This window comes from Corythoichthys intestinalis, chromosome 22 (assembly GCF_030265065.1).
Source record: "Corythoichthys intestinalis isolate RoL2023-P3 chromosome 22, ASM3026506v1, whole genome shotgun sequence".
In the NCBI taxonomy this organism is placed as follows: Eukaryota; Metazoa; Chordata; class Actinopteri; order Syngnathiformes; family Syngnathidae; genus Corythoichthys; species Corythoichthys intestinalis.
Window position 1 is genome coordinate 30186027 of NC_080416.1, and position 26257 is coordinate 30212283.

General features: G+C 38.8%; 1 protein-coding gene across 2 annotated transcripts; it reads left to right on the forward strand.

The window, feature by feature from the left end:
* The first annotated feature begins 434 nt into the window (after positions 1-434).
* On the forward strand, positions 435-25856 carry matn1 (matrilin 1). 2 transcript variants are annotated; one of them, XM_057828784.1, is made up of 10 exons: positions 435-603; positions 2801-2985; positions 5230-5394; positions 5458-5680; positions 12694-12816; positions 19262-19434; positions 19505-19736; positions 21354-21506; positions 25186-25266; positions 25498-25856. In XM_057828784.1, the coding sequence occupies exons 1-10, from the start codon at positions 513-515 to the stop codon at positions 25545-25547; spliced, it is 1476 nt and encodes a 491-aa protein (XP_057684767.1). In that variant the 5' UTR covers positions 435-512; the 3' UTR covers positions 25548-25856. The 2 variants fall into 2 exon arrangements, with proteins under 2 accessions (XP_057684767.1, XP_057684768.1); XM_057828785.1 differs by lacking the exon at positions 12694-12816.
* Positions 25857-26257: the final 401 nt, after the last annotated feature.

A 26257-nucleotide genomic window follows, 5' to 3' on the forward strand; every position in this document is an offset into this window, starting at 1 on the left:
TCTTGAAAGGAATTGAACTCCTAAACCAAGGCACCACTGTAAAGCTTTTAAAACACACACGTGCAGTAAGACACAGTGACCGGTCTGTGTGTGTGTCGATCCCCCGCGACTTCCGTCAGTGTGTTTTGGGAGCGTGCGGAGAAAAGAGGAATTCATGTTGGTGTTTATTTGGCCCGATCGGAGCGCCCTTACCCCAGTTGCTCCTGTACCCCCCGACACACTCGCGTACTGTACCGACACACGCACACATGCGTACCTGTCCACCCTAGGTGTGTTTGTCTTTCCCCGACCACCATTTTTGGTCCTCCCAGGCCAGGTATTTCCCTCTCTCCGGCACAAACATGGCTAACTAAAAGAGGGTGTGTGTTGGTGGGCGGGCGGGCGGTCGGCTGAGTGCGCGTCAAGCACTTGCATTGATAACCTGGAGCTCAGAGTCCCTCAGTCTCACTCCCACCGTGGCCAGAAAGTCCCTGGGTGCGTTCGTCTCGCTCTTTCTAGACTCCAACGTCGCCATGACGCTCACGCCGCCACTTTTCCTGGCGCTGACGCTCGGCCTTATGGGCGTACAGGCCACCGTGGATCTCCGCACGGCCGCCGCCATGGGTGAGTAACATCAGCAACAATTCCAGTTAGGGCTTTTTACAACTTTTCTATTCAACATATGCAATCAGGTGATAATAATGAAGAGAACATAGTCAATTACTGTAATATGAAGTAGTTGTGTAAATGTAGTTTTATCTAGGTAAAATTCATAAGAATAGATGTTGTGTATTTCTAGTGTGTGTTTTCGTATGGAGATGACACTGTGATTTGGAAGTGTGGCTAGAGTATTGAATGTATATTTGTACTACTACTACTACTACTGCTATTACTACTACTTGTGTGTGTTTGTGCGTGTAGCATAAAGTAGTGTTGTGTTAAAGCTGGAAGGAGGGATAGAGAGGGAGGGACAGATGTGAAGGGTGAGAAGGGAGATCAGTGCTATATAAAGAAATTTGTCTTGCCTTTTATTGTTTATAATGATAATTAATTTTTAAATGCATTTTAATTTAGTTTTTGTGCATTTATTTGACTTAGTATTTTATCCTAGATAAATATTATCAATTTTTTGGTGTGATATTTGTTTTTGTTTTTATCAGCTATCTTGCCTCTCAGAAAACATTCAATTACAATTTTTTAAAAATGTATTTCATTCGACTACAATGTAGACTTTAAAAAAAAAAAAAAAAATTCAATTTTTTACGCATTTATACGTGTATTTTTTCGTCTTTAAAAAGTATTGATTTTTTTCAGTCTATTGAAATTAAAAAGATGAGTTATGAATACAATTTTTTAAAAATCATATCTGCCACCCCATTCCTGCCTGCAGTATTATTATTTTATTATCATTTTTCAAATATAATGCTTTATTTTGTAATGAGTTTTAATTATTTGATTTCATATCATTTTGTTTGATTTTTCTTCGTGTGCCATATCCCTTTTGGGCAACTTAAAATAAATTAGCTTTCAAAAATGTATATATATTTTTGTATATTTTATTCATTTAGTCATATTTTTGATATTATTTTGAGTAGGTTTGTTTTTGTGTTCATCTTGCAGTGCAATTTTTTTTTTTTTTGGGGGGGGGGGGGGGGGGACAGATACATGGATATTTAGACCATACATTATTATTTCTCATTTTCGCTTTTTAATTGCAGAATTGTATTTTATTTATTCTTTTTTTTTTTTTTTTTTTTTTTTTTTTGGTGGACATTTATACCAATTAATTTTGTTTTGCTCTATAATCTTTTAAAGCTCTTTTTTAAAATTCTTTGTATTTGAAATATATATAGATATACACAATATTCTGAAATTGTTAAGAAGTCATCACATCGGTTATTTCAACATATCAGTACCAAACAATATGCATGACTTGGTTCAATTAGACACACACTCAGGTAGAGAGATTCTCGGTGCCAGGATTAGCGATCAGGTAGCATAGAATAGGATATCCGCATATCCACACTTACAGGTGATTTACATCTGCCATCCTCCTCTTTCTCCTTGGTTAATTAGAGTATATCAAACTCCCATATACTACATTTAAACTAGAGTTGTCCGATAATGACTTTTTAACCGATATCCCGATATTGTCCAACTCCAAAAGTCCGACACGGATATCAAACCTATACCGATATATGTGGACGTGCACTTGACATGTTATCGCTAATTGTATTGTGATGCCCCACTGGATGCTTTAATAATGATAAAAGTAATAACTTCAAGGTTTTCCAAATAAATTAGACATTCTGTGAAAAATTAGGAGAACAACTTCAACCGAAGCTATAGAAAATAAAAGTCCCATATAAGTAATAAAAATTGAAATGATCCAAAATGTCCATAATTAAATAAAATGAATAATTCCCAATTAAATCATGTTTACAGTAGTTACCCCAAATAGCCACTAGGGGACAACCAAAGCATTACAAATGCAGGCAGGCAATCATATGACATACCAATGCAATGACAATTCCTAAGACGCATTCTACTGGGCTTTTACGCAGATTTTTGTATTTTATTCAAAAGGCTTCTACATTCACATTGAAGCTAACATGCATAATGGCCCATTACCGATAATGAAAAACCGATATCGATATCATTTTAATATCGGCTACCTGATAATATCGGACAACTCTAATTAAAACTGTTTGTACCATAAGGACACTCAGATTCCTATCCTCTGTTTCTAAGCAGTTGAAGAGGACAGGTAAAAATAATATTATTTTTTTGTAATGTATTGATTTGCATAACTGTCGTGCAGCGGCAGGGCTTTGCAAGACGCGCCCCACCGACCTGGTGTTCATTGTGGACAGCAGTCGCAGCGTACGACCCTCTGAGTTTGAGCAGGTCAAAGTCTTCCTGGCCAAGGTCATCGAGGGCCTTGACGTGGGCCCCAACGCCACTCGTGTGGGCGTGGTCAACTACGCCAGCAGAGTCAAGAACGAGGCAAGTATGAACGTTAAAGCTTTTACAATATTAAGGCTGCAACAACTTCAATTAAATCGATTTATATTAAAATCGATTAATAAATTGTTTGCCAACTAATTTGATAATTGATTTTTGCCGGCAGCTATGAGCAGTCTCGTTTGGGTCCTTGTTTGTGTGTAATGTTAGGATGCTCGCGCGCCAGTGATTAAAGCAAGAGAGTTCACTGCTACACTCAGGTTAGGTTGCTGAATCAATCAATTACGAAGTGTCGAGAGTTAGATTGTCTTTTGTGTTGTTTGATCCAGTGTGCTTCCGTCAGAGGTGAGTAAATGCAGCCAATTGTATTCTTTATATTCTTTGTTGATGAAACGTTACTATTGAGCACGGAGCACTAAGCTAGTTAGTGATTATGTTAATCAGTGTCCTTTTGTAGGTTTTGGGGAAGCATATTAGCTCTTGAGTTATTATTAGATAGGTCAGAATGACAAGGCAGTTCTATCAAGAGCTAAACATGTCAATAGTTATCAATCATAAAAATGTACTGCAATCAATCATAGAACATCCTGTTATAGCAATCTATACTTTATTATGAGCCTTCTTTGGTAAAAGCAAATATTTAATTAATAACCATTTAATAATTATCACCACACAATAATATACCAGCTTAAAGTCTCCTTTCAACACAAACTCCCATTGAAACTGTAAATTGTCATACAAGAGAGTGTGCTTTGAAATTGGATTTTATTAATGAACAACTGTTTGATAAAGAAAATGGATTCATTACAGTCTGCCTCCTCCTTATTCGACTTGTTTAGTTTGTTTAAAGAAAATAAATAAGTCATTGACACAATTTATATCAGCGTTTTGCCCACAAGAAAAAAATGTCAATCAGCAACGTTTTTTTTTAATTTGGTTGAACAGGACTTTTGTCTGATTTGTGTACTGAGAAATTATTATAATAATTTATACTCAGAATCTTTTTAAAAAAAAAACTTTAACATGTGTTATTTACTGAAAACAGAACAGTTGTAGACTATAGTACAGTTTAGTCAGGATGCTGTAATAAAACATTATTTTTGAAGGAAATAGTCATCCATGTTGTCTTCATTTTGACTTACAACATGCCTAAAACAACTTTAAGTTAAACTGTGAATGTTTTGATGAAAGTGACATTTATCCGATTAACTGTCCGATTAATCGCTTATAAAAATACCGTAATTATCGCACTATAAGCCGCTACTTTTTTCCTTCATTCTGAACCCTGCGGCTTATAGTCCAATGCGGCTTATTTGTTGATTTATTTGGGTTAATAGGCAACAAATGCCACCTCGCATGCATTGCAGCGCTACAAATGTAAATATCAATCAAAATTTATGTTCTGTGTTAATTATTTATTCAATTACTGTTCCAGTTCTTTCATTAATTACTTGTTATGGTATTTAGTAACACTTTATTTGACAGCGGCGTCATAAGACTTTCATAAGACCGTCATAATTATGACATGACACTATCATGGGCATTACTGAATTCTTTAAGTCATTAAGTATCATCCGGCCAATTATGTTACTAACTCCATTTATGTCCATCTTGGATCTTTTACATCCATTCAAAAGAGATAATTTGCCGGATAACACTAAATGGCATCTGTTATAATCATTCATTAATGCTCATGACAGGGTCATGTCATAATTACGATTGTTTAGTAACAGTCTTTACCGCCACGGTCAAATAAAGTGTTACCAAACACCATAACTAGCAATTAATGAAACAACTGGAACAGTAACTGAATACATATTTAGCACAGAACATGATTTTTTATTGTAATTTACATCTGAACGGCTGCAATGCATGCTAGGAGGCATGTTGGACAACAACAGTGTTAACATCAGGTGACAGAAGCGGTTGACTGTCCCCCCCAAGGGAGCAGTGATGGCCAAATGAAGCTTCTTGAAGCAATAAAGCTTTGCAGCCGATTGGTTCAAAGCTTCATGGTGGTTCATTTAGTCTTATGACAGTCGTATGATGCCGCTGTTGGATAAAGTGTTACCAGTTGATATCTTTTGTTGTTAATATCCCAAAATACAGTGAGGACAGCTGCGGTTTATAATCCAGAGCGGCCTATCTATGAACAAATGCCATTTTCGTATCAAATTTGGTGGGTGGCGGCTTATAGTTAGGTGCGCCTTATAGTGCAAATATTACGGTAATCGGTAATTGCAGCCCTAGTTTATATCCAACATCTAACTTGCGATGTCCTTTTAGGTGTCCCTGAAGACGCACCGCACCAAGGCTGCGCTTGTTAAGGCGGTGACCAAAGTGGAGCCTCTGTCCACGGGCACCATGACAGGCCTGGCTATTCAATTCGCTCTCAATGTGGCATTCAGCGAGAACGAGGGCGCTCGCGTCAAGTCTCCCGATATCAGCAAGGTCAATCGAGGTCAATCAAATGCTCACATAATTCCTCGTGATTGACATCCGTCCAAATGACAGGTGGCCATCATCGTGACGGACGGTCGCCCCCAAGACAACGTGAAGGACGTGGCCCAGCGCGCACGAGACGCCGGCATCGAAATCTTCGCCATCGGCGTGGGCCGCGTGGACATGAGCACGCTCAAGCAGATGGCAAGCGAGCCCCTGGACGACCACGTAGACTACGTGGAGAGCTACAGCGTCATCGAGAAGCTCACCAAGAAGTTCCAGGAGGCTTTCTGTGGTAAGAAGAAGATTGAGATGGCCGGGAGGGGGGACGAGAAGGAAACAAATGCTGTCGTCGTGCTTGCTGCTTTACTGAGGGTAAGGTGTTTACTATGGAGGACCAGTGGCCTATACTACGAACCGAGTTCAACCTCCCCAGAAGTAATCCAGTTTACCAGCGGGTAACCGGAGTTGACAAAACCTGGTTGTCTAGTTTGTGATCAATCGGTGCTACGACGCTGATTATGAGGTTGATTAGTCGAACCTGTGTCAACCCAGTCAGAGTTACTGCGCGTTTACATAAAAGGGGGCGGAGAGCAGAGTCAAACACTACTTGTGACGATGGCACGGGCACCTTAATTCACAGAGGAGGAATGCGCGATGATTAAAATCCACCCTCACCGCGAAATCCAACACCGATTCGGCGAGTTGAGCGCGATGGGTCTGTTGACAGCGAATTTACAGATCGTGTGATTTGTGAATGCGTCAATATGCCAGTTTACTTATGTCCATGAAAAGAAATAAAGCCTGCTGTCAGGACAATAAAAGAAGATTTGGTACGTTAACAGTAAGAAATAATTTATCGCGCATCACCACATGAAGCAGGATGATTGTATGTTTAGTCTCCTTGACTGTATGAATACGTATGTTCTTTTTTTTAGTTTGGGCCTAAAAAATCCAGCTCGACCCGACCCGAGTCCGATCAATCAACTTGATTTGCAGGCCCAAGCCCAACCCCCCCTCCCAAAATTTTATGTTATATTTGTGAGGACTCAGGAGAAGAAGAAAATGCGGGGATGCCATGCGTTGTTGCGTAAATTAAAGCCCGTCTTTGGTAACGAATTTTCGCTGACAAACAAGACTGTAAGATGCATATTCAATAAACATTTATATCTTTTATATTTGTGCGTCTGTCCTATCAGTGGATTTGACAATTTAATCTCTTCGAGTTGGCAGAAAAAAAACGCAAGTTTTCTCAATGTTTAAATAGTCTACATATTTCTATGATTATTATAAATACATTTACACAACGAAATAACGCTGGAAAGTCCGTTAAATATATTTCTTGTATGAGAGCAAAGCTCCGCATTCGTTTACATTCAGCGATTTCAACAATCAATTTGAAGCGTTTCCATACCCCACTCCGAATCGCACGGCATACAGTGTTCTTACACAGATATTCAGGATCACCGATGGACTCATGGAATACATATATTGTTCCTGGCAAAAGAGCGCACGGACAGGCACACAAGCTGCGCGGTTGTGAGGGCCTGACTCGGCGGGTTACATTAGTGACGTCCGCCTCGATCAGTTGGCACAGGTAAAGAATTTCCTCACTTGAAAATATGTCTTTCATGGAGAACATCTTCCGGGTACGCCAGCGAATTTTGGCGGTCCCGAAATACCCGTGCCCTCCGGAGAGAGCCCCTCACAATCCGCGCGCCAATGTCGTATGGGTCGTCCAAGTACGCTGTCATTGTCAGGAGGACACGTCCGCGGAGGGGTGCTGTTTAAATAGAGCGTGGTTAATTGGAATCCTGATGTTAAGCAAGATCAAACTCTGACACGACCAGGTTTGGCGTGTGGCGTGTGTTGCCATGGCAACACTTCTCGGTTCCAACATATCCACCTTTCGTAGTCTCGCATAGCCGCGAACTTACGTCGCACGTGATAAAGTTACTCTCGAAGTTACCCTGCTAAGCCAGAAAACCGGCTTCGTAGTATAGGCCACAGGAGTGCAAAAATTCAATAAATAAATACACAATTAAATAAATAAGTAAAAGTGTCATTAAAATGCTTTTATTTCAATATTTATTTCAATTTTTTTTTTTATTTATTTCAATTTATATTTATTTATTTCCATTTTTATTTATTTATTTCAATTTATATTTATTTACTTCAATTTATCTTTATTTATTTCAATTTTTATTTATTTATTTCATTTTATATTTATTTATTTCAAAATGTATTTCAATTTTTATTTATTTCAATTTTTATTCATTTATTTCAATTTTTATTTATTTCAATTTTTATTCATTTATTTCATCATTTATTTATTTATTTCAACATTTATTTAATTCACTTTTTATTTATTTCATTCTTGCACTCTTGTTCCCCGTGTGGCCGCATGAAATAATTTTATCTGTCATTGGCTCATCAAACTCGGTGGGCGGGCGTGAACTAGGCGGGGTTTGAGTTGGTCGAGTAATAAGCGATTGCTACGTCCTATTTCTTCCCAACATGGCGGCATTATCTGAGATTTTGCATGAGCTCTCTTGGGACATGTTAGATTTCTCAGAACAAATTGAAGCAGGACATTTGGACCCTGAGTACGTGTCCTACAAAACAGAGCAATTAATTAACGTTATTGGCATCATCTCGGCTCTGTCAGATCAAGATGTTGATCGAAGAGTTTTCGATAGTTTAGAACTGCGGTCAAGCCAGCCTCCACTCGTAAAAACGAAGTAAAACCAGCCGCCCCTCATTTGGATTATTGTTTGCATTATGTGCATTACGGTAATGCAATGCGCTGGCTTCAGAGTGCAATGACGTGGCTTCAGAGCGCAAGTCCCTTTATTAAATATATGGGGGGAAAAAACGGTGACCTATTCGATAACGGGTCCACTTTAGAGAGACACTGGAGCACCCCTAGACCCAAACTAAATCATTATCATGTAAAAATGGTGTCGGAGTTCAGAGTAAAACTACTTAGAAAACTGCTAGTTATTTCTGTCATTTAGCCTTATTTCAAAACTTGATTAAAAAAAAAATAATAATAAAATCTGGTAAATATCCAAGGACCGTTCCACTTCTGAGTTATACTAGAGTTTCCCGTATGCAGACATCAGCCCGTTTAAAGGCGCTGGCCCGCGCGATGTAGAAGCCACAGACTGGACTCCACCATGGGCTGCTGGTGGAGTTCTCCTCAGAGTGTCCTCGATTAAATTTGCTGCTCCTCTGAGCAGCTCTGGGCACATTTTGGACATATGTATGTTTTGCTTGGACAACACGCGAAATGCGTCAAAGCCTACTACCGCTACACTGACCACGCTAGTGACGCTACTAATCTTCGTCGTTTTTGTGATTTTGAGGGAGCAATTATTTTTCAGATTATACGGATCTACACTGCCACCTTATGTATTGGGTGTACATAAAAATTAGCCAATGCTTCATGTAGAATGTTGCTTGTTTCTGTGTGAGTCAAGGATCAAACTTGAGCTGAATAAAACACTTGTTTATTAACAAAACAATAGACTCGGGACGACCGATTGCCTCGCATGCACACTTCCGTGTTCGTCTCATCAATACTGGCGCTACTCCCGTGATTGGCATTTTACATATGACATCGAGGGTACGGCGTCTCATGAGTGTCAAACAACATTTAACCAAATGTTCTACACCTCAGGCGTCAATCTATTATCTGAGATCGACTAGTTAAGACTTGCTTTGCTGAGCAACCAATCAGACGTTAGAAACTTTGACGAGCAAACGTGACAGTTAAAATTATTTCATGGGTGCACCTCCAGAGGAACAAGAGTGCAAGAATGAAATAAATAAAAAGTGAAATAAATAAAAGTTGAAATAAATAAATAAGTGATGAAAAAAATAAATAAAAATTGAAATAAATAAATAAAAACTGAAATAAATAAATAAAAATTGAAATAAATAAATAAAAGTTGAAATAAATGAATAAAAACTGAAATAAATAAAAATCGAAATAAATTTTGAAATAAATAAATGTAAATTGGAATAAATAAATAAAAATCGAAATAAATAAATAAAAATTGAAATAAATAAATATAAATCGAAATGAATAAATATAAATCGAAATGAATAAATATAAATTGAAATAAATAAATAAAATTTGAAATAAATAAATTTAAATTTAAATAAATAAATATAAATTGAAATAAATAAAAATTGAAATAAATAAATAAATATTGAAATAGAAGCATTTTAATGACACTTTTAATTATTTATTTAATTGTGTATTTATTTATTTAATTTTTGCACTCCTGGTCCTCCATAGTTTACTGCAGTTACTTCTATTTCCTTCCTAGTACTTTACGTTCCCTAAACCAGGGGTGTCAAACTTGGTTCGTGATCATTTTTGGCAAAATAACTTAATGGCACTGGAACATTCACAGCCAATCCTTCCAATATAAGTGAATTAGACGGCGATCTTTGTCAATGGTAGGCGGACTCAGGGTGATGTGCTGTAACATTTCTCTCTGGTCTTGCTTACATAAATTAATGATTAGCCATAGACTTCACTATCAGTTGACGGAATCCGGGGCCGATCTGTAGTGGGCCCGTTTTAAAAAACTTAAAATTAAAATATTTTCAAAACCAATGCCACTAGCGACCTAAAACCTAAACAGGCACCTCCCTTAGGCATACATGAGTCTCCATGACCAGCGGCATAAAAAATTTCAAAGTCGTTCCATCATAAAATCCTGATTAATTCATTTTTTTATATAAATATAACAAAACTTAAAATGGCTATAAAATTCTCAGATTTTTTGCTAGATATACAAAAAAATCACCAAATGGAGAGATAATCACCTATATTTTCAACATCAGTAGCAATATTTAACATACCATATAAGTTTTTGACCAACATAGCAACTTAAATTTTTTTTTTTTTTTTTTTTTTTTTTTTTACAAAATGCAACATGGCGGCCGTCACAAAACAGAGCTTTTTAAGTTGAAAATTCTCGTAAATGAATGCTTAAATCTTGCAATTTCTATAAATATGAACGTAAAACAGTCTAGATTCTTGGTTAAAAGCAAAAATGGGCAGTTATTGTTCATTTCAAGTCAAAGATACACTAATTTTATCCATTGATTTTTTTTTTCCTCAACGTTTTAAAGTGCATGCATGGTGCTATTTGATATAATAATTACCTTGAATCCTCGAACAAATCACTTTTGAGACACTTCTGCCTGCTTGTATGCAGTAAAACATTCGTCCTGTTTCCACCTAAATCCGGCATTAGAAGGCAGCGTGCGTTTGATTTTATCACAGTGAAAGTCAACTCAATGTTCTGCCTGGGTCGGCCCCCTACGGGAATGTGTGGCGCAATGTGTTGGAGCTGTCTTGTCAACTGATAGTGGAGTCTATGGATTAGTGCAAATCCGTTATCAATAATAACAATATGCAAGGTGGCAATCACAATCAAATATGCACCCCAGTGAAGGTAACAAACAGAATGATCCCATAGGTTTATGAGCACCTCATCTTTACAAAAGACGTCAGTTCAAACACATTAATGGGCCAATGAACAATGTGCATATAGATTCAATTTTTAAATGTAGACTTATACATTTGGCAAAATATGGTACTGTAATAAAACGAAACGTGGGAGGAAGCGGAAATGCAGAGGAAATTACGGTGGCTTAGATAAGCCAAAGTTGTGCGGTTTTGAAAATGGAACGTTCGGATTTGAACGTTTTCAACATCGTTTTAACCAGAAAAGTCGGTTTCAGTTCAAAATCGATTAACCGAACAGCCTTAATACTCATGATGTAATACATGCTCAAAGTCGGGGTACCATTATACCAACCAACATATTTACCTACCGTATATAGCATTAATTCATGTTTGCCTCCCTCAACAATGAGCCTATTACTGTGTACGTATGTAGTGTAGTACCTAACTTTCCCTTGCACCAGGGGTCTCAAACTCAGTTTATTGGGGGTGGGCACTGGAAATTGAGTCTGGACAAGTCTGGGCTGGCATCAAGGATTTCCCAAAAAAGGGGTTAATGTCGCGAATTTACCAACAAGTTAGCCAAAATTATATTACCAATACTAGAAAATAGTTGCTTTGCTGTGATGGTTTGTATATGGGGTCGCTTCCTGTTGATTTTGAGGCATCTTGGACTTCCTGTACATATCGGGTCACTTCCTGTTGATTTTGGGGCATTTGGGGTTCGCATCCTGTTCATATTGAGACATTTTCTGTCGATATGGGGGGATTTCTGGGTCAATTCCTGTTCATTTGAAGACATTTCTGGTTCACTTCTTATTCATACAGGGGCACTTTCTGTTGGTTTTGGGGCATTTCGGACTTCCTGTAGATATCGGGTCACTTCCTGTTGGTTTTGGGGCATTTCGGGTTCAGTTGCTGTTCATATTGGGTCACTTCCTGTTCATTTTGAGGCATTCAGGGTCACTTCCTATTGATTTTGAGGCATTTCAAGGTCACTTCCTGTCTTTTGGGGCATTTTGGGGTCACTTCCTGTTTTCTTAGAGGGATTTCAGGGTCACTTCCTGATGATGTCGGGTGACTTGGGTTGGAAATCACTAGTAATGAAAGGACGTTTTTGTGCTGTTGAAATTTTGACCATTAGAAATGAATGGGTATGTTTTTGGCAAATTTTGGCCCAACTGTACGTTTTTAGCAAAAACTGAATAGAGCTTTTGTGCCCCTTTGCATCTTTAATTTTTTTGATGTGTAAATGATGTGATTTGGACAAAAATTGTAGGACAAGAAGTGTTTTGTATCACTTTTTGTCCGGAAAACCCGCATTTGGACGAATGGTCATTTTTGGGTTGTCAAACGAAAGAGAGCCTGCGTCGCATGATAAATGCGGTCGTTTTGATGTAAGAACGGTGTCGCTGGGAAATAGTAAAAAAAAAGGAATATTTTCGATGGTATTTTTTGCATTATATGCAAATTAAGCTACCATCAATTAGTCCTTTTTTGAGGGGTAAATCCTTGATGCAACCCAGACTATTATTACCAGCGCCCTCCACTATTAAATCGTTTTAGACCCCTGTTCTGTAGCATCTCCACTCTGTTTGTTTTGCTGCATATCTTAGGAATAATACACAGTAGTTGTCAAATTTCTTTCCAGTTTTAAGGATCCCCTGCATTCAAACCTCACAGTGGATCAGTAAAACCCTACAAACTGACATAGTTGTTAAATATTCTCTCCTAACTACCTGTCTCCCACTTCCTCCTCTGTGTGCTTGCGTGCGTGTGTTTCGAACAAACGCTACACACATACACCCAAACACACACAGTGTCGGACCTGTGCGCCACCGGAGATCACGACTGCCAGCAGGTATGCATCAGCTCCCCCGGATCGTACAAGTGCGCCTGCAAAGAAGGCTTTACCCTCATGGACGATGGACGTACCTGCAGTGGTAAGTGCGCAATGGAGAGTCACAATTATTCACTTATCTTGCTATCTAATTAAAAGTCCATACGAAGACAATTCATTGCGTTAGTAGAACAACCTGACCTGTTATGCTGCTAGGACACGTTGAACGCCGAATGCGTTATGCATTACTTATGTGGTCGTGTTTATTGCTGCTGGACAGAAGAATGATTCAACTATATTTAGTATAAATTAGGGGCTGCAGCTATCAATTATTTTAGTGGTCAATTAATTGATGAACTGGTTAGTTCGAATAATCGAGTAATCGGATCAGGAACATAAAAAAAATTAAACCACCTGAGCTGAGCCTCAAACGGTATAAAAAATAAATAAATGAGGATCTAATTCCAGCAAAAGAACAATTGGCTAACTTATGTAGCAAAGGTCCGCTAACTTAAATGGTATAAAATGCTAACTTTTCTTTTTAAACAATGCTCTTAACGAGTGGTTGAAACAGATATTCCCACAAAAATACACCGATAAACTAAATTACGAATGCATTTTAAAAAAAAAAACATTAGCTCATACAAAAACTTATCTTATGCTGGTCTTAACAGGGAGCAGCTGGATTCAGCCATGTGAAATGAGTTATATCCACTGTTGCCACTAGAGAGCATTATATCCACCCAAATCAATAAAACTAAATGCAAACACTTTCAAAACAAACCACTACAACGCCACTTTAATTAAACGAATACTCGAAACAGCAAATTTTAATTCAAATCTTTTTTCCAATTAAATTACTCAAGTTAATCGATTAATTGTTGCAGCACTAGTATAAATGACCTTCATTTAAAAGATGGTTGCTCAAAGTATTTAAGTATGCAAATCATAAATTTTGTAGCAGTAGTAGTAGTAGTAGTTATCTAGAGTAGATAATGTTTAAACACACACACAAAAAAACATTTTGTGACATCACACACAGGTCCACACAGGTAGGCTAGAGCACAGGTGCATGTGTTAATGGGTATTTATGACATCATGAGGAAGGGCAGGCAATCCGGGATACTTGCTTTTGATTGGCTAAAATACTAACAGCATTGATAAAATATCTGCCGCCTTTTTGAATCCGGCACCTGGAAAATAAAAAAAATAAACCCTTTTTTCAAAAGTTAATAAAACTATAATTTAAACCTCAACAGAATAAAGAGTTGGGCAACTTTACACTTGTCAAGATGAATTAAACTTCCATTTTTCCCAGATAACTTAAAGAGAATGATAATACTAAGGGGCTGTGAGATATCAATAGAACCGTTATGTTGCAAGAAAACAAATATCAACAAAGTTAACAAAAAAATAAATCACATTCATGAGCAAGTATCGAAAATAGATCGAAAATTACGAACATTTCCGAAAGTATTCCGGAAACAGCCGAATGGGGCTTTGACGTCACAGCCAGGAAACAAAAGGTCGAGGCAGTTGCCATCGTTGTTTATCGACGAGAGAGTTGCGTTCATGTTTTATCAACAAAAAAAAAAACACTAAAATGGTTCAAACCTGTCATGCTATGTGGTGTACAAATAGCCATTTGTCGCAATGTAGTACCCATGAGTTCCCGAACGCGAGAAAAAAAGCTGGACTACGCAGACAATGAGTAAAGTTCGTCCGTGCAAAGAGGGCTAATTTTGCAGACCCAGCCTCCGGCACGGTTTCGTGTGGTGCGCATTTTACACCTGGAAGCTATTCGAACTATGGACAAATGAAATCAGGTTTTGCCAAGAAATTGCTGCTGAAAGCAGATGCGGTGCCCACCATACACGCGCAGCCACCTAAATGTCCCGAGATATAAAAAAAGAGGACAATGACTGGCACTGATGAGACCACCCCACCACCCCAGGCTAAGCAAAGGAGGAGAGCAGCCAAGCTCGAAATGACCAGAGTGAGTACTCTTTTATAATAAAAAAAAAAACATATCACGAATTGGATATAGGACTGGACACATGTATAAATTATCGCTCGTAAAATATATACAACAAATCCTCTAATCCCATTCATGTTTGTGTCTGTTGGCAGAGCGAAAACCTATGATAGCACAATAAATGCTAATTATTCTATACATTACTTTATTTTGCGGTCACGGTGTATCAGCTTCACAAAAAGAAATGCAAAACAAACCATTCGGTGTTTCCCACGCGATCTGTTGCTGGTGTTTCATCAGTGTGATTGCTCCCCTCACTGATCGTTTCATTAGGCTGCATTGGCTTTCGTTTGGGCTCAAATTAATAACCCAAAACACCAAAGAAAGGTTCATAACTCTCCTCGTCACCATTAGAAGAACGTTCGTTACGTCGGATTCGTCGCTGCAACTAGAAACAAAATTGTCTGCCATCATCGCCGCCATTCAGTACTAAGCACTGTGTTTCCTAGTTGTGACGTCACGTACACAATATGCTAGATTTCCGGGATCTCGGGCGCCGGTCGTTTTAACTTGACAATCGATCCAAATTTCTATCATTTTCTTGGTGTTGCGATGTGTGTAATTACACGAAGTGGCGTGATATGAATCCAAAAGGCATGCGTCTATGGATAAATGATGGAATATTAGCATTTCCCCAGGTGTTTTCATACTAGAAAAGGGCAGCACGCATGAAGAATGGTTAGCACGTCCATTCGCAGTTCTGAGTTCAAGCCCGGGTCCTGTGTGGAGTTTCCATTTTATTTTTTTGGTACAATCGACAACAATTGTATTTTATTTTATATATCCTTGTTTTATATACCTTACATTTCTATACACATATATACTTTAATGAAATATATCATTTTTATCATTGGTTTAACATTATTTTTTAAATAAAATTACCCAAAAATGTGAAAAATAAGATAAAATGAGTGAACTCATCAAAATGTTTGTTTTCCAAAACATTTACATTGTTCATCTGTGCATTTTAGGGGGGTTGCGCTAGTCAAGCTACCTCAGAGTGCCACATTTTGGGTTAAAACACCAAAGTTACGTTTTGCCTGAAAATGTGGACTTCACCCGATCCTCCTTGTCCTATTGCCCGAAAACGGTAGGCAGTAGAGGGCCGCAAGAGGAGCGCGAACCGCCTGAAACCTCCCTGCCTGTTGTCTGGCACGGCCAGACTGTTCTCCCTGTGTTTTTCCAAACACGGATAATATAGTCTGGGACCCAGCCCATTAACGGCCTCTCGAGCAAGTACAAAATCAATCAACAAATCAGATTCGTTTATTTGCGTGACGTGTTCTTAATAAGCAACGTCACTCTTCCGCGTCGGAAGTCGTCTCCACAACTACACAGATGGCGAACAGGAGAGCCGAGAATATGTTCCAATCCACGGTAAAATCAATTTTAAATTACCAAAAACACATCGACACAAGTCATTGACAACAGTCTGTCTCGCGCTAGCCATGTTGAATAAACTCCGCTCTCCTCATATGTTTACTTCCGCGTGCAAGTCCCTCGTCCCGCCCGTTGCTGATTGGTCCACTCCGCTGTCTGTTTGCTGTGGCTTGCTCCGCCCTGGAAATTTTATCCGCTTAATGGTGACCAGACTCAATAGCTGGAACAGCGGTGAGTCTGGAGTACTAGGCTACCCTGCCTGTGGTTCCCATGGTGCTAAAAAACATTCAAATTCTTTTATAGCGTTGTTCTCAGCTACTACATTCAGTCACAGTCAAAAAAATTCTGCGCATTGAAGCTCAATTAATTCCACAATCCGCCTCAGAGTGCCACATTTTGGGCTAAAAAGCCAAAGTTACACTTTGCCCGGCATGGTAATTTCCCCCCCATCCTCCCTGTGCTTTTGGCCGCATATAGTGCCCCTCTGTTGGCCCGAAAGCTGCAGAATGTTCATCACTTTTATTTTAATCCAAACATACTTGAAAACGACCATAATGGATCGTGGCAAGTTGCCAGGCGGGTTCTCGCCTGTCACGCTGCCTCAAAGAGCCGCATTTTGGCCATTAAAATCCAAATTAAGTTTTATCTGAAAAGCAGTAATTCACTGTGGCTCTCTGGCACAACTCTGGCAGAAACGGGATCGCACACATTGTCTTTAAGTCCAAACTACACAATTACCTTAATTTTCAGACTATAAGCAGCTACTTTTTTCCTGCATTTGGAATATGGTGACGCTTAGACCAGTGCGTCTTATTTGTTGATTTATTTGGGTTAATAAGCAGGGTGAGAGTGGCTAGAATGTCTTGCCGGAACTCCCTGACATAAAGGTTGGCATGGAGCCCTTTTTTTTTTTCGGCGGGGGGTAAACCTAAAACCACCTGTATGCAAAAACTGCTTTTGGCACAGTTATAAATATAACACACAATAAAACACAACAGGTTTCACACACGCAGTGGTTAGCACATCTGCCTCACAGTTCTGAGATCAAAAGTTCAATCCTGGACATTTTCTCTCCGTGCCTGCGTGGGTTTTCTCCGGGTACTCCGGTTCCCCCTCACATCCCCAAAACATGCAAGGTAAATTTAAAACTCGATCTAATTTTTATTTTCCCTCATTTCCTCAAATCTAAATGCAAAAACTTTAATTATTCAATAACACAGGATACACGTTAAAATTTAAGATAATGTAAACGTAGACGTTTTATTTAATAATAAAGATATAAGTAACATACATTAACAAAATATAAGTACAAATGACTTACATTATGCACAGTGAAATGGAATATATTTTGAAGATAAAGCAAACATTGACATTTTTTTTTGTAATTAAAGTGTAACGAAAATAAGTAAGTCCAAAGTGCACATTAACATGGAAGATGTTCTGAACCTCCCAAGTAAAATAAAATAAACCTAAACTCTCTCCTTTCTTTTAAAGATCCGATCAACTATGTGTTGCATTGCACTTTTAATTTAACAGGCATGTTTTTCCCTCTTTATTGTTCCAAAAAACAACATGTGCATTTGAACCAATCAGAGCTAACTATCCATGCTGGTCACATGTCAGTATGTCAGCCAATTGATCGGACAGACAGCAGAGTCCAGGTTTTTTTTTTTTTTTGCTGCCTTCATGTGCACAGCGACGCGACTTGTCAGAAACAAAGAGACGCTGGGAAGAACTATGTAGAGTAAATAAATGAATAATAAATATCGGTGGAAATGGATTACGCTACATAATGACTTTATTAGGCTTGTTGTTAATACTTGTGTGGATATAAATCTGACGTTAGTAGATTGTTGTTATTGGAGATGCGTGTATGGCAGCGTGGCAGTTTTTTTTTTTTTTAAAGATGGGATTTTGGCAATTGTCGTCATATTTTCGGGATCATAGCATCGTCCTCCCCCCCAAATCTTTTTTATCTGAGCTGCGTTCCGGCCACCTTTCATCCTCTTACTAGGTAAGTTTTATTTGACAGTTGCGCCATAAGACTGTCATAAGACCCTCATAATTTTGACATGACACTGTCATGGCCATTAATGACACTCTTATGACAGTCTTATGACGCCGCTGTCAAATAAAGTGTTCCCTATCAACCCAAATAAATCAACAAATAAGCCACACTGGAACACTTTATTTGACAGCAGCGTCATAAAACTCATAAGACTATCATTAATGGCCATGACACTGTCATGTCATAATAATGACGATCTTATGACAGTCTTATAAGTCGTCATAAGACTGTCATAAGATCGTCATAATGAGGCGTCATAAGACTGTCTTATGACACCGCTGTAAAGTGTTACCGGTTAATATCTTTTGGTGTAAATATCCCATAATACACAGTGAGAACATCTGCGGTTTATAGTCCGGTGCGGCCTATCTATGAACAAATGCTGTTTTCTTGTCAAATTTGGTTGTGTGGGCCTTATAGTCCGAAAATTACGGTAATCGCGCGTTAAAAAATTTGACGGCGTCAAAGAGGGCTTGCATTAACGCCGTTATTAACACGTTAACCGACAGCATTCCGATAAAATAATCTCAACTACATCACGTGAAGAGATGCACCTACTGACCAATGGAGCAGAAGGTGGGAGAACAGGAAAGGTTAGGGTATGACAGGGAGAGGTAGAGTAACATTCTTAATAGTAGCGTTGTTCTCAGCTACTACAGTCGATCATCAAGAACATGGAATAAATCGTCCGGTTCAAGGTTGATTTCTGTACATACAGTAAAAAGCAGGATTGAAGAGGAATGTGACTTAGAAAAACTAGAGTCATCTGAATTATTAGCTGTTTTCATTCTTTTTTTAAAATCATATTTACACTGTGGAAGTAGGATTTCAATATCGCCCTCTCAATGTTGGACCAACACCCAAGCTAAATGGGATACACGAAAAAAATGGAACCAGCAGAATCAGTCGATTCCTTAAAACCTTCATTTTCACTTGTGGCAGGATGGACATTTAACTGAATAGCAAGAAAAGTGAATAAATACTTTAAAGGATTTCCAAACGCTCGTTTTAGCGTCGCTACAAAGCTACAGGACTGACATAAAACGTGTGTGTTTTTGTGTCCAGCGTGCAGCAACTCTGCGACAGACGTGGTCTTCCTGATCGACGGATCGAAGAGCGTGCGTCCGGAGAACTTTGAGCTGGTCAAGAAGTGGATCAACCAAATTGTGGACAAGCTGGACGTGTCAGACAGCAAAGCGCACGTCGGCCTGGTGCAGTACTCCAGCCTGGTCCGACAGGTAAAGACAAAAAATATAATCTTGCACATAAAGAAGGCGTAATAACCCACCTGACTTTCTTTAACATCAGGAGTTCCCGCTGGGTCGCCATAACAACAAGAAGGACCTGAAGGAGGCCGTGAAGAAGATGGCATACATGGAGAGGGGAACCATGACCGGTCAGGCTCTGCGCTACCTCACCGACAAAAGCTTCAGCATTGGCCACGGCGCTCGGCCGGGCGTCTCCAAGGTGGGCATCGTTTTCACGGATGGACGCAGCCAGGACTACATCGGTGATGCTGCCAAGAAGGCCAAGGAAATGGGTGGGTGCAAAATATTGGAAATATAGTTGAAATGGACAAGCTTCTTAACATTCTGAGCAAGCTGCAAATGAGTCTTTTGGACGAAAATACTTATTAGTCTTAGTCACATGTTAGTAGAGGTGGGTAGAGTAGCCAAAAAGTAAGAGTAGCGTTATTTCAAAATAATATAACTCAAGAGTATAAGTAGTCATCCAAAAAATGTAATCAAGTACAAGTAGAAAAAGTATTTGGTTAAAAGAATACATACTCAAGTAATGATTAACATTGTGAGTAACTGCTTCCAATGTTTGATTTTTTTTTTGTATATGATGGTATTTTTTTTCTCAGCAAAAAGTTATCTATAGACCCTACCCACCGACGTCACAAAATCACGTGCTCGCTGTATGGTTCCGCCCCCTTGTCCGTCATTTTGTGTCTGTATTATCAATGGTCTCAATTGATCGAGCAATTTATAATGCATTTCATGGAAGACCCGGTGCTTTCGGATGCCGTAAACTCACTTGATGCGTTGCATAAAAGGCGTTATGTGGAAAAGCTTCAGTTTATCCATTTGCCAGATCCATATTTGATGCCTAAATCGATGTTTTTCGACCCGCTGTCTCCGCCGTATTTGCCTGACGTCTGCTAGCTAGCCTGATATTTACAACTATCTTGTCCACACAAAATCAGCCTATTCTCACGAAAGTTTGAAAAACTTTAAGAGCTTGGAGGCTTATAAATACTTCGTTGCTGGTTGGGTGAAACAGGTCCTCGTCCACGAAAATTCGGCAGGAATCTATCTTGTGCTTGGAAAGGTGAGTTACGAAATTTTCAATTCAAAATCCTTTGTTATTGCTAACATCCACTGTCAAGTCTAATGTATTTCATTTCGTTTGTCAATGGAGTTAGAGCTTTTAATGTTTATATGGTTTAGCGATAGCACTCTCACTACATACATACGTGTATGTTGTCGGCGATTAGCCTAGCAATGATCTTAATTGTGGTTGTCAGCCCAAAACCCTCTAATTATATATTAAATGCATCTTACCAGATATAAAATGACTACTACATAATCTGTGGTAATCGTTTGGAGCCCAGTTTTGTCGTCGAATTGCAGCAGCCCATCTCGCTCTCTTCTCTCCGGGTCTCTCGGAATCCGGTAGAACTTCAAGTCTCTCCGTCTTCTCCGTCTATCTTCTCTGTTATTGCAACCGACCGCCACACACGCCTTCACCATTTTGATTATTAATGTTAACGAGCAGAAAAACACGTCGTAAATAGGAGGAATGTACGTAGCCGTAACAGGTAAACATGATGTGTTGACGGACAATTGGGCGGCACCAGTCAGGAGGAAGGAGTTGTGACGTCACGTGGGTAGGGTCTATATGAACTTTCATTATTAAACTGTACCATAACCTATTACATAACCACATTAAGCCATAGAAATACACAAAAAAAAAAAAAAAAAATTGAAATCCGGCAAGAGAGAAAAAAAATCTGCAGAACTGAGGCATCATTTGTCCAAACAGTGAGTGCCAACTATTGTTGATATGTGATAGCAATTAGAGTAAGAATCTTGGGTAAATTCCAGGTCAAATGATTTTAAAGATATGATTCCCTTTCTGCTGTATGTGGCAGGTTTCAAGATGTATGCAGTGGGCGTGGGCAATGCCGTGGAGGATGAGCTGAAGGAGATCGCCTCGGAGCCCACTGGGGAGCACTACTTCTACACCGCAGATTTCAAGGCCATGACGCAGATTGCCAAGAAGCTGCAGATTAACATCTGCCAAGGTTGCGTGACGCCACATTTCGGATGAACATACACATGGGTGTAAATTTCGAGTCAAACATTCGAGGGGAGGGGGGTGTTGAGATTTCCATGTGTGAGGACATACTGACAAAAATCTTTTAATACATCAAATATATACAGTAGATATACAGTGGGGCAAATAAGTATTAAGTCAACCACTAATTGGGCAAGTTCTGAAGTTCTTCAAGTGTGGACCCCCCCCCCCCCCCCCCCAGAATGTCACATAGTTTGATTTTTAAACAATTTATATGCAAATCATGGTGGAAAATAAGTATTTGCTCATTGCCAAAAGTTCATCTCAATACTTTGTTATGTACCTTTTGTTGGCAATAACGGAGGCCAAACGTTTTCTGTAACTCTTCATAAGCTTTTCACACACTGTTGCTGGTATTTTGGCCCATTCCTCCATGCAGATCTCCTCTAGAGCAGTGATGTTTTGGGGCTGTCGTTGGGCAACACGGACTTTCAACTCCCTCCACAGATTTTCTATGGGGTTGAGATCTGGAGGCTGGCTAGCCCACTCCAGGACCTTGAAATGCTTCTTACGAAGCCACTCCTTTGTTGCCCTGGCTGTGTGTTTGGGATTATTGTCATACTGAAAGACCCAGCCACGTCTTATCTTCAATGCCCTTGCTGATGGAAGGACATTTTCACTCAAAATCTCTCGATACAGGGCCCCATTCATTCTTTCCTTTACACAGATCAGTCGTCCTGGTCCCTTTGCAGAAAAACAGCCCCAAAGCATGATGTTTCCACCACGATGCCTTTACAGTGGGTATGGTGTTTTTTGGATGCAATTCAGTATTCTTTCTCCTCCAAACACAAGAACCTGTGTTTCTACCAAAAAGTTCTATTTTGGTTTCATCTGACCATAACACATTATCCCAGTTCTCTTTTGGATCATCCAAATGCTGTCTAGCGAACCACAGACGGGTCTGGACGTGTACTGGCTTCAGCAGGGGGACATGTCTGGCAGTGCAGGATTTGAGTCCCTGGTGGCGCATTGTGTTTCTGATAGTAGCCTTTGTTACTGTGGTCCCAGCTCTCTGTAGGTCATTCACTTGGTCCCCCCGTGTGGTTCTGGGATTTTTGCTCACCGTTCTTGTTATCATTTTGACGCCACGGGGTGAGATCTTGCATGGAGCCCCAGATCGAGGGAGATTATCAGTGGTCTTGTATGTCTTCCATTTTCTAATAATTGCTCCCACAGTTGATTTCTTTCCACCAAGCGTTTTACCTATTGCAGATTCAGTCTTCCCAGCCTGGTGCAGGTCTACAATTTTGTCTCTGGTGTCCTTCGACAGCTCTTTGGTCTTGGCCATAGTGTGACTGATTGGGTTGTGGACAGGTGTCTTTTATACCGATAATGTATTAAAACAGGTGCCATTAATACAGGTAACGAGTGGAACCTCGTTAGACGTTGTTAGGAGAAGTTAGACCTCGTTGACAGCTAGAAATCTTGCTTGTTTGTAGGTGACCAAATACTTATTTTCCACTCTATTTTGGAAATAAATTCTTCAAAAATCAAACAATGTGATTTTCTGTTTTTTAATACTTATTTGCCCCACTATATATTAGCACAAACTAGGGGTGTGATAATACTGTTTATCGCACAGGTGTCAAACCGATTCCAGAAAGGGCCAAGTGGGTGCAGGTTTGCTTTCCAATCAATGAAGAGGACACCTTTTCACCAATTAGATCTTTTACATGTGTAATCAGTTAAACTTTGTCATGTGCTTCTTGTTTCAGCAGGAAGTTCATTGGTTAAACTCTCTCCGCGTTATCGGTTGGAACAAAATCCAGCACCCACTTGGCCCTTTCTGGAATTGGTTTGACACCTGTAGTTTATCGGAAAGGAGATCTCACGTTACTTTGTAGCCCAAAAGGTTATCAATATGCTCCCATCATGAATCGATGTATCATTTTAAAAAGGTGTCATTGTTTAAAAAAAAAAAGTAAAAAAAAAAAAAAAAGGAACCAATAGGTTGCTACCAAAATCTTCCAATAGAATAGTGTCTAAATTAGCTCAATGGCACTGAAACCAGAGCATGACTAGTGGGCATTTACAGGTTACTTCCTGTTGATTTTGAGTCACTTCCTATTCATTTGGGGACATTCTTGAGTCACTTCCTTTTCAGTACTATTGATAAATTTATGGCAATTCACAGCAAAAGGGTAAAAATAGATTGGTTTTCTATAGGCGGAGTTTGACTTTTGGGGCAGGGGGGGCACAACATATTGATGACCCCGAAACGCAGTGTCAGCAGTAAAATTAACTTACAAGAATATTCATAATAATGAGTTGACAATGAGCGTTTTTTGTTTCCCATCATTCTTGAGGGGAATTCCAAATCAGGCTGCTTAGGCAGTACTTTTCGCCAAGATAGTCATCTATTGAATATGGTACGCCCGCGGGTGTCGTGCCAATGTAGTTACCCCAGTCAAAAATTGTATCCCCTGGGCGGAGCCATATGGAGTTAGATTTGAGTCTTTATTATTCAATCAAAAAAAAGTTGCTTCAATAAAAAAAAAGTTGCTTCAGTCAAAATATATATTTTCAACCCAAAAAAGTCGCTTCAATCAAAAAAAAAAAAAAGTGTTTGAATGCAAAAATAAATTTGAAACTCAAAAAAACAAAAACAAAAAAAAATGCATGTGAAAAGCGATTTTTCTTTGATTGATTGTTCTTTTTTTTTTTATTAAAGAAAAATTTGTGTTTGGGCCACATTTTGGCTAGGACATTTTTGTCTTTGTTATTCAATCAAAAAATAAGTTGCTTCAAACAAATATATATTTTCAAAAAGAAAAATCACTTCGATCAAAAAAAGAAAATTTTCAATCATAGAAAAAGTTTTTGAATGTGAAAAAATATTTGAGATTGAAAAATTTCATTGAAAAAAATTCATTGAAAAAGTTTTCTTTGATTGAAGCAATCCTTTTTGTGGTTGGGCCATATTATGGGTGGGACATTGGTATCTAAATCATTCAATCCCCAAAAAAGTTGCTTCAATCAAAAAAACATATAAAAAATAAAAAAATAAATAAAATTGCCCTCCCCTATTTTTTTAAATTTTTTATTAAAATTATATGCAAAGCAAATGACTGTTTAAGGTGCTAGTCACATGATCTGTCTGAAAAATAATTATGACTGTTTAAGGTGCTAGTCACATGATCTGTCTGAAAAATAATTTTGACCCATTATAAAATTTTTCTTTTTTGTTCATTTCATTCATTTTTGTAGCTGTTTTACTGCTTTACAACTTTTATGTACGTAGGAAAGTCAATTACATTCAATGTCTCTTTACGGCCACCATGGAAGGCCTGCCCCCCCCTTGAAATCCGCTTATGTGTTTTTCTGTTAATTAGTTTTTTTGTAGAATAGCCTAAGAATGATTTCCTGACGCGTGTATCAATAATTATTGTATCGACATTTCGTAAGATCCTCGTGAGCCTTGTATCTAGTGTCCACTTCCATAAGATCAAAATGGAGGACATATTTAATAAAAATAATACATCAGATTGGCGATGTATTTTCATCAACACTAAAGGTTCTTAAAAACAACCCACCCAACCCACCATAAATTGCGCACATAAACATACAGTACATTGTGATATACTCTCATTATACTATCTAAAATCTTTGATTTCCATTTCTGGCAGAGGAGGATCCATGCGAGTGTGACTCCCTGGTTAAGTTCCAGAAGAAAGTAGAAGAAGCCCTGCAAGCACTAACAAAGAAAGATATCCTTTATGACAAAAAATTACGTTGAAAAGGACCGGTAAGTCATACATTTTGGTTCATTGGCGCTGCCATTGACGACGATGGACGTCCAATTTAATTTGATTGGTCAAATTGGATTGGACACCCATCGCCGTCAATGTCAGTTAGTTAATATAAATGAACTCACCTTCACAAGGTTGTTGCTATCATGTTTTAAAAATTGTTGTTATTACCCTTAACAAGCATCTCACTAGAGAGTATGTCTAAGAGGATCGCTCTGCTGGAGAACAAAATTGTGTGAGAACTCCGCATCAAACACCCAGACCACCTCTTAGTCCTCCTCCTCTCTCAGCCTCCTGGGACACAAAAAGCAGCGGTTGCCATGGAGACTGTGCCTTTGTTAATACAAGTCTTCCCTCATAGGGAAACACTGATGGTAACCTTCCCTGAAAAAAGCCCACATGGTGTCACCTTCACGCGTTTGTCCCATTTTTTAAAAATCTATTTTATTCATCACTTTGTCACTTCTCGTATATAAAATGCAAGAAAAAGAATATAAGATTTGTCTAATAATAAGGGTACAACCATGGTGTTTATTTTCCTAAATAAAGGTGATTCAGGAAGTACATGAAGGGTTGTGGCATTGGTTTTTCACACTATTATTTACACTCAAGACACATACCGTATTTTTCGAACTATAAGTCGCAGTTTTTTTCATAGTTTGGCTGGAGGTGCGACTTATGCTCAGGAGCGACTTATGTGTGAAATTATAAACACATTATTACATAATTTCACATGTTATTTTGGTGTTTTGAAGTGACACTGATGGTTTGGTAAACTTGTTAGCATGTTCTTTATGCTATAGTTATCTGAATAACTCTTAATAGATATGTTACGTTAACATACCGGCCACGTTCTCGTTCTGACTTTGGCAATGTGTGTTCAATTGTATTATTGACTTGCGTGCTTTTAGTTTGTGGCGCTTTCACGCCCAAGTGGGGGCGCATTCGC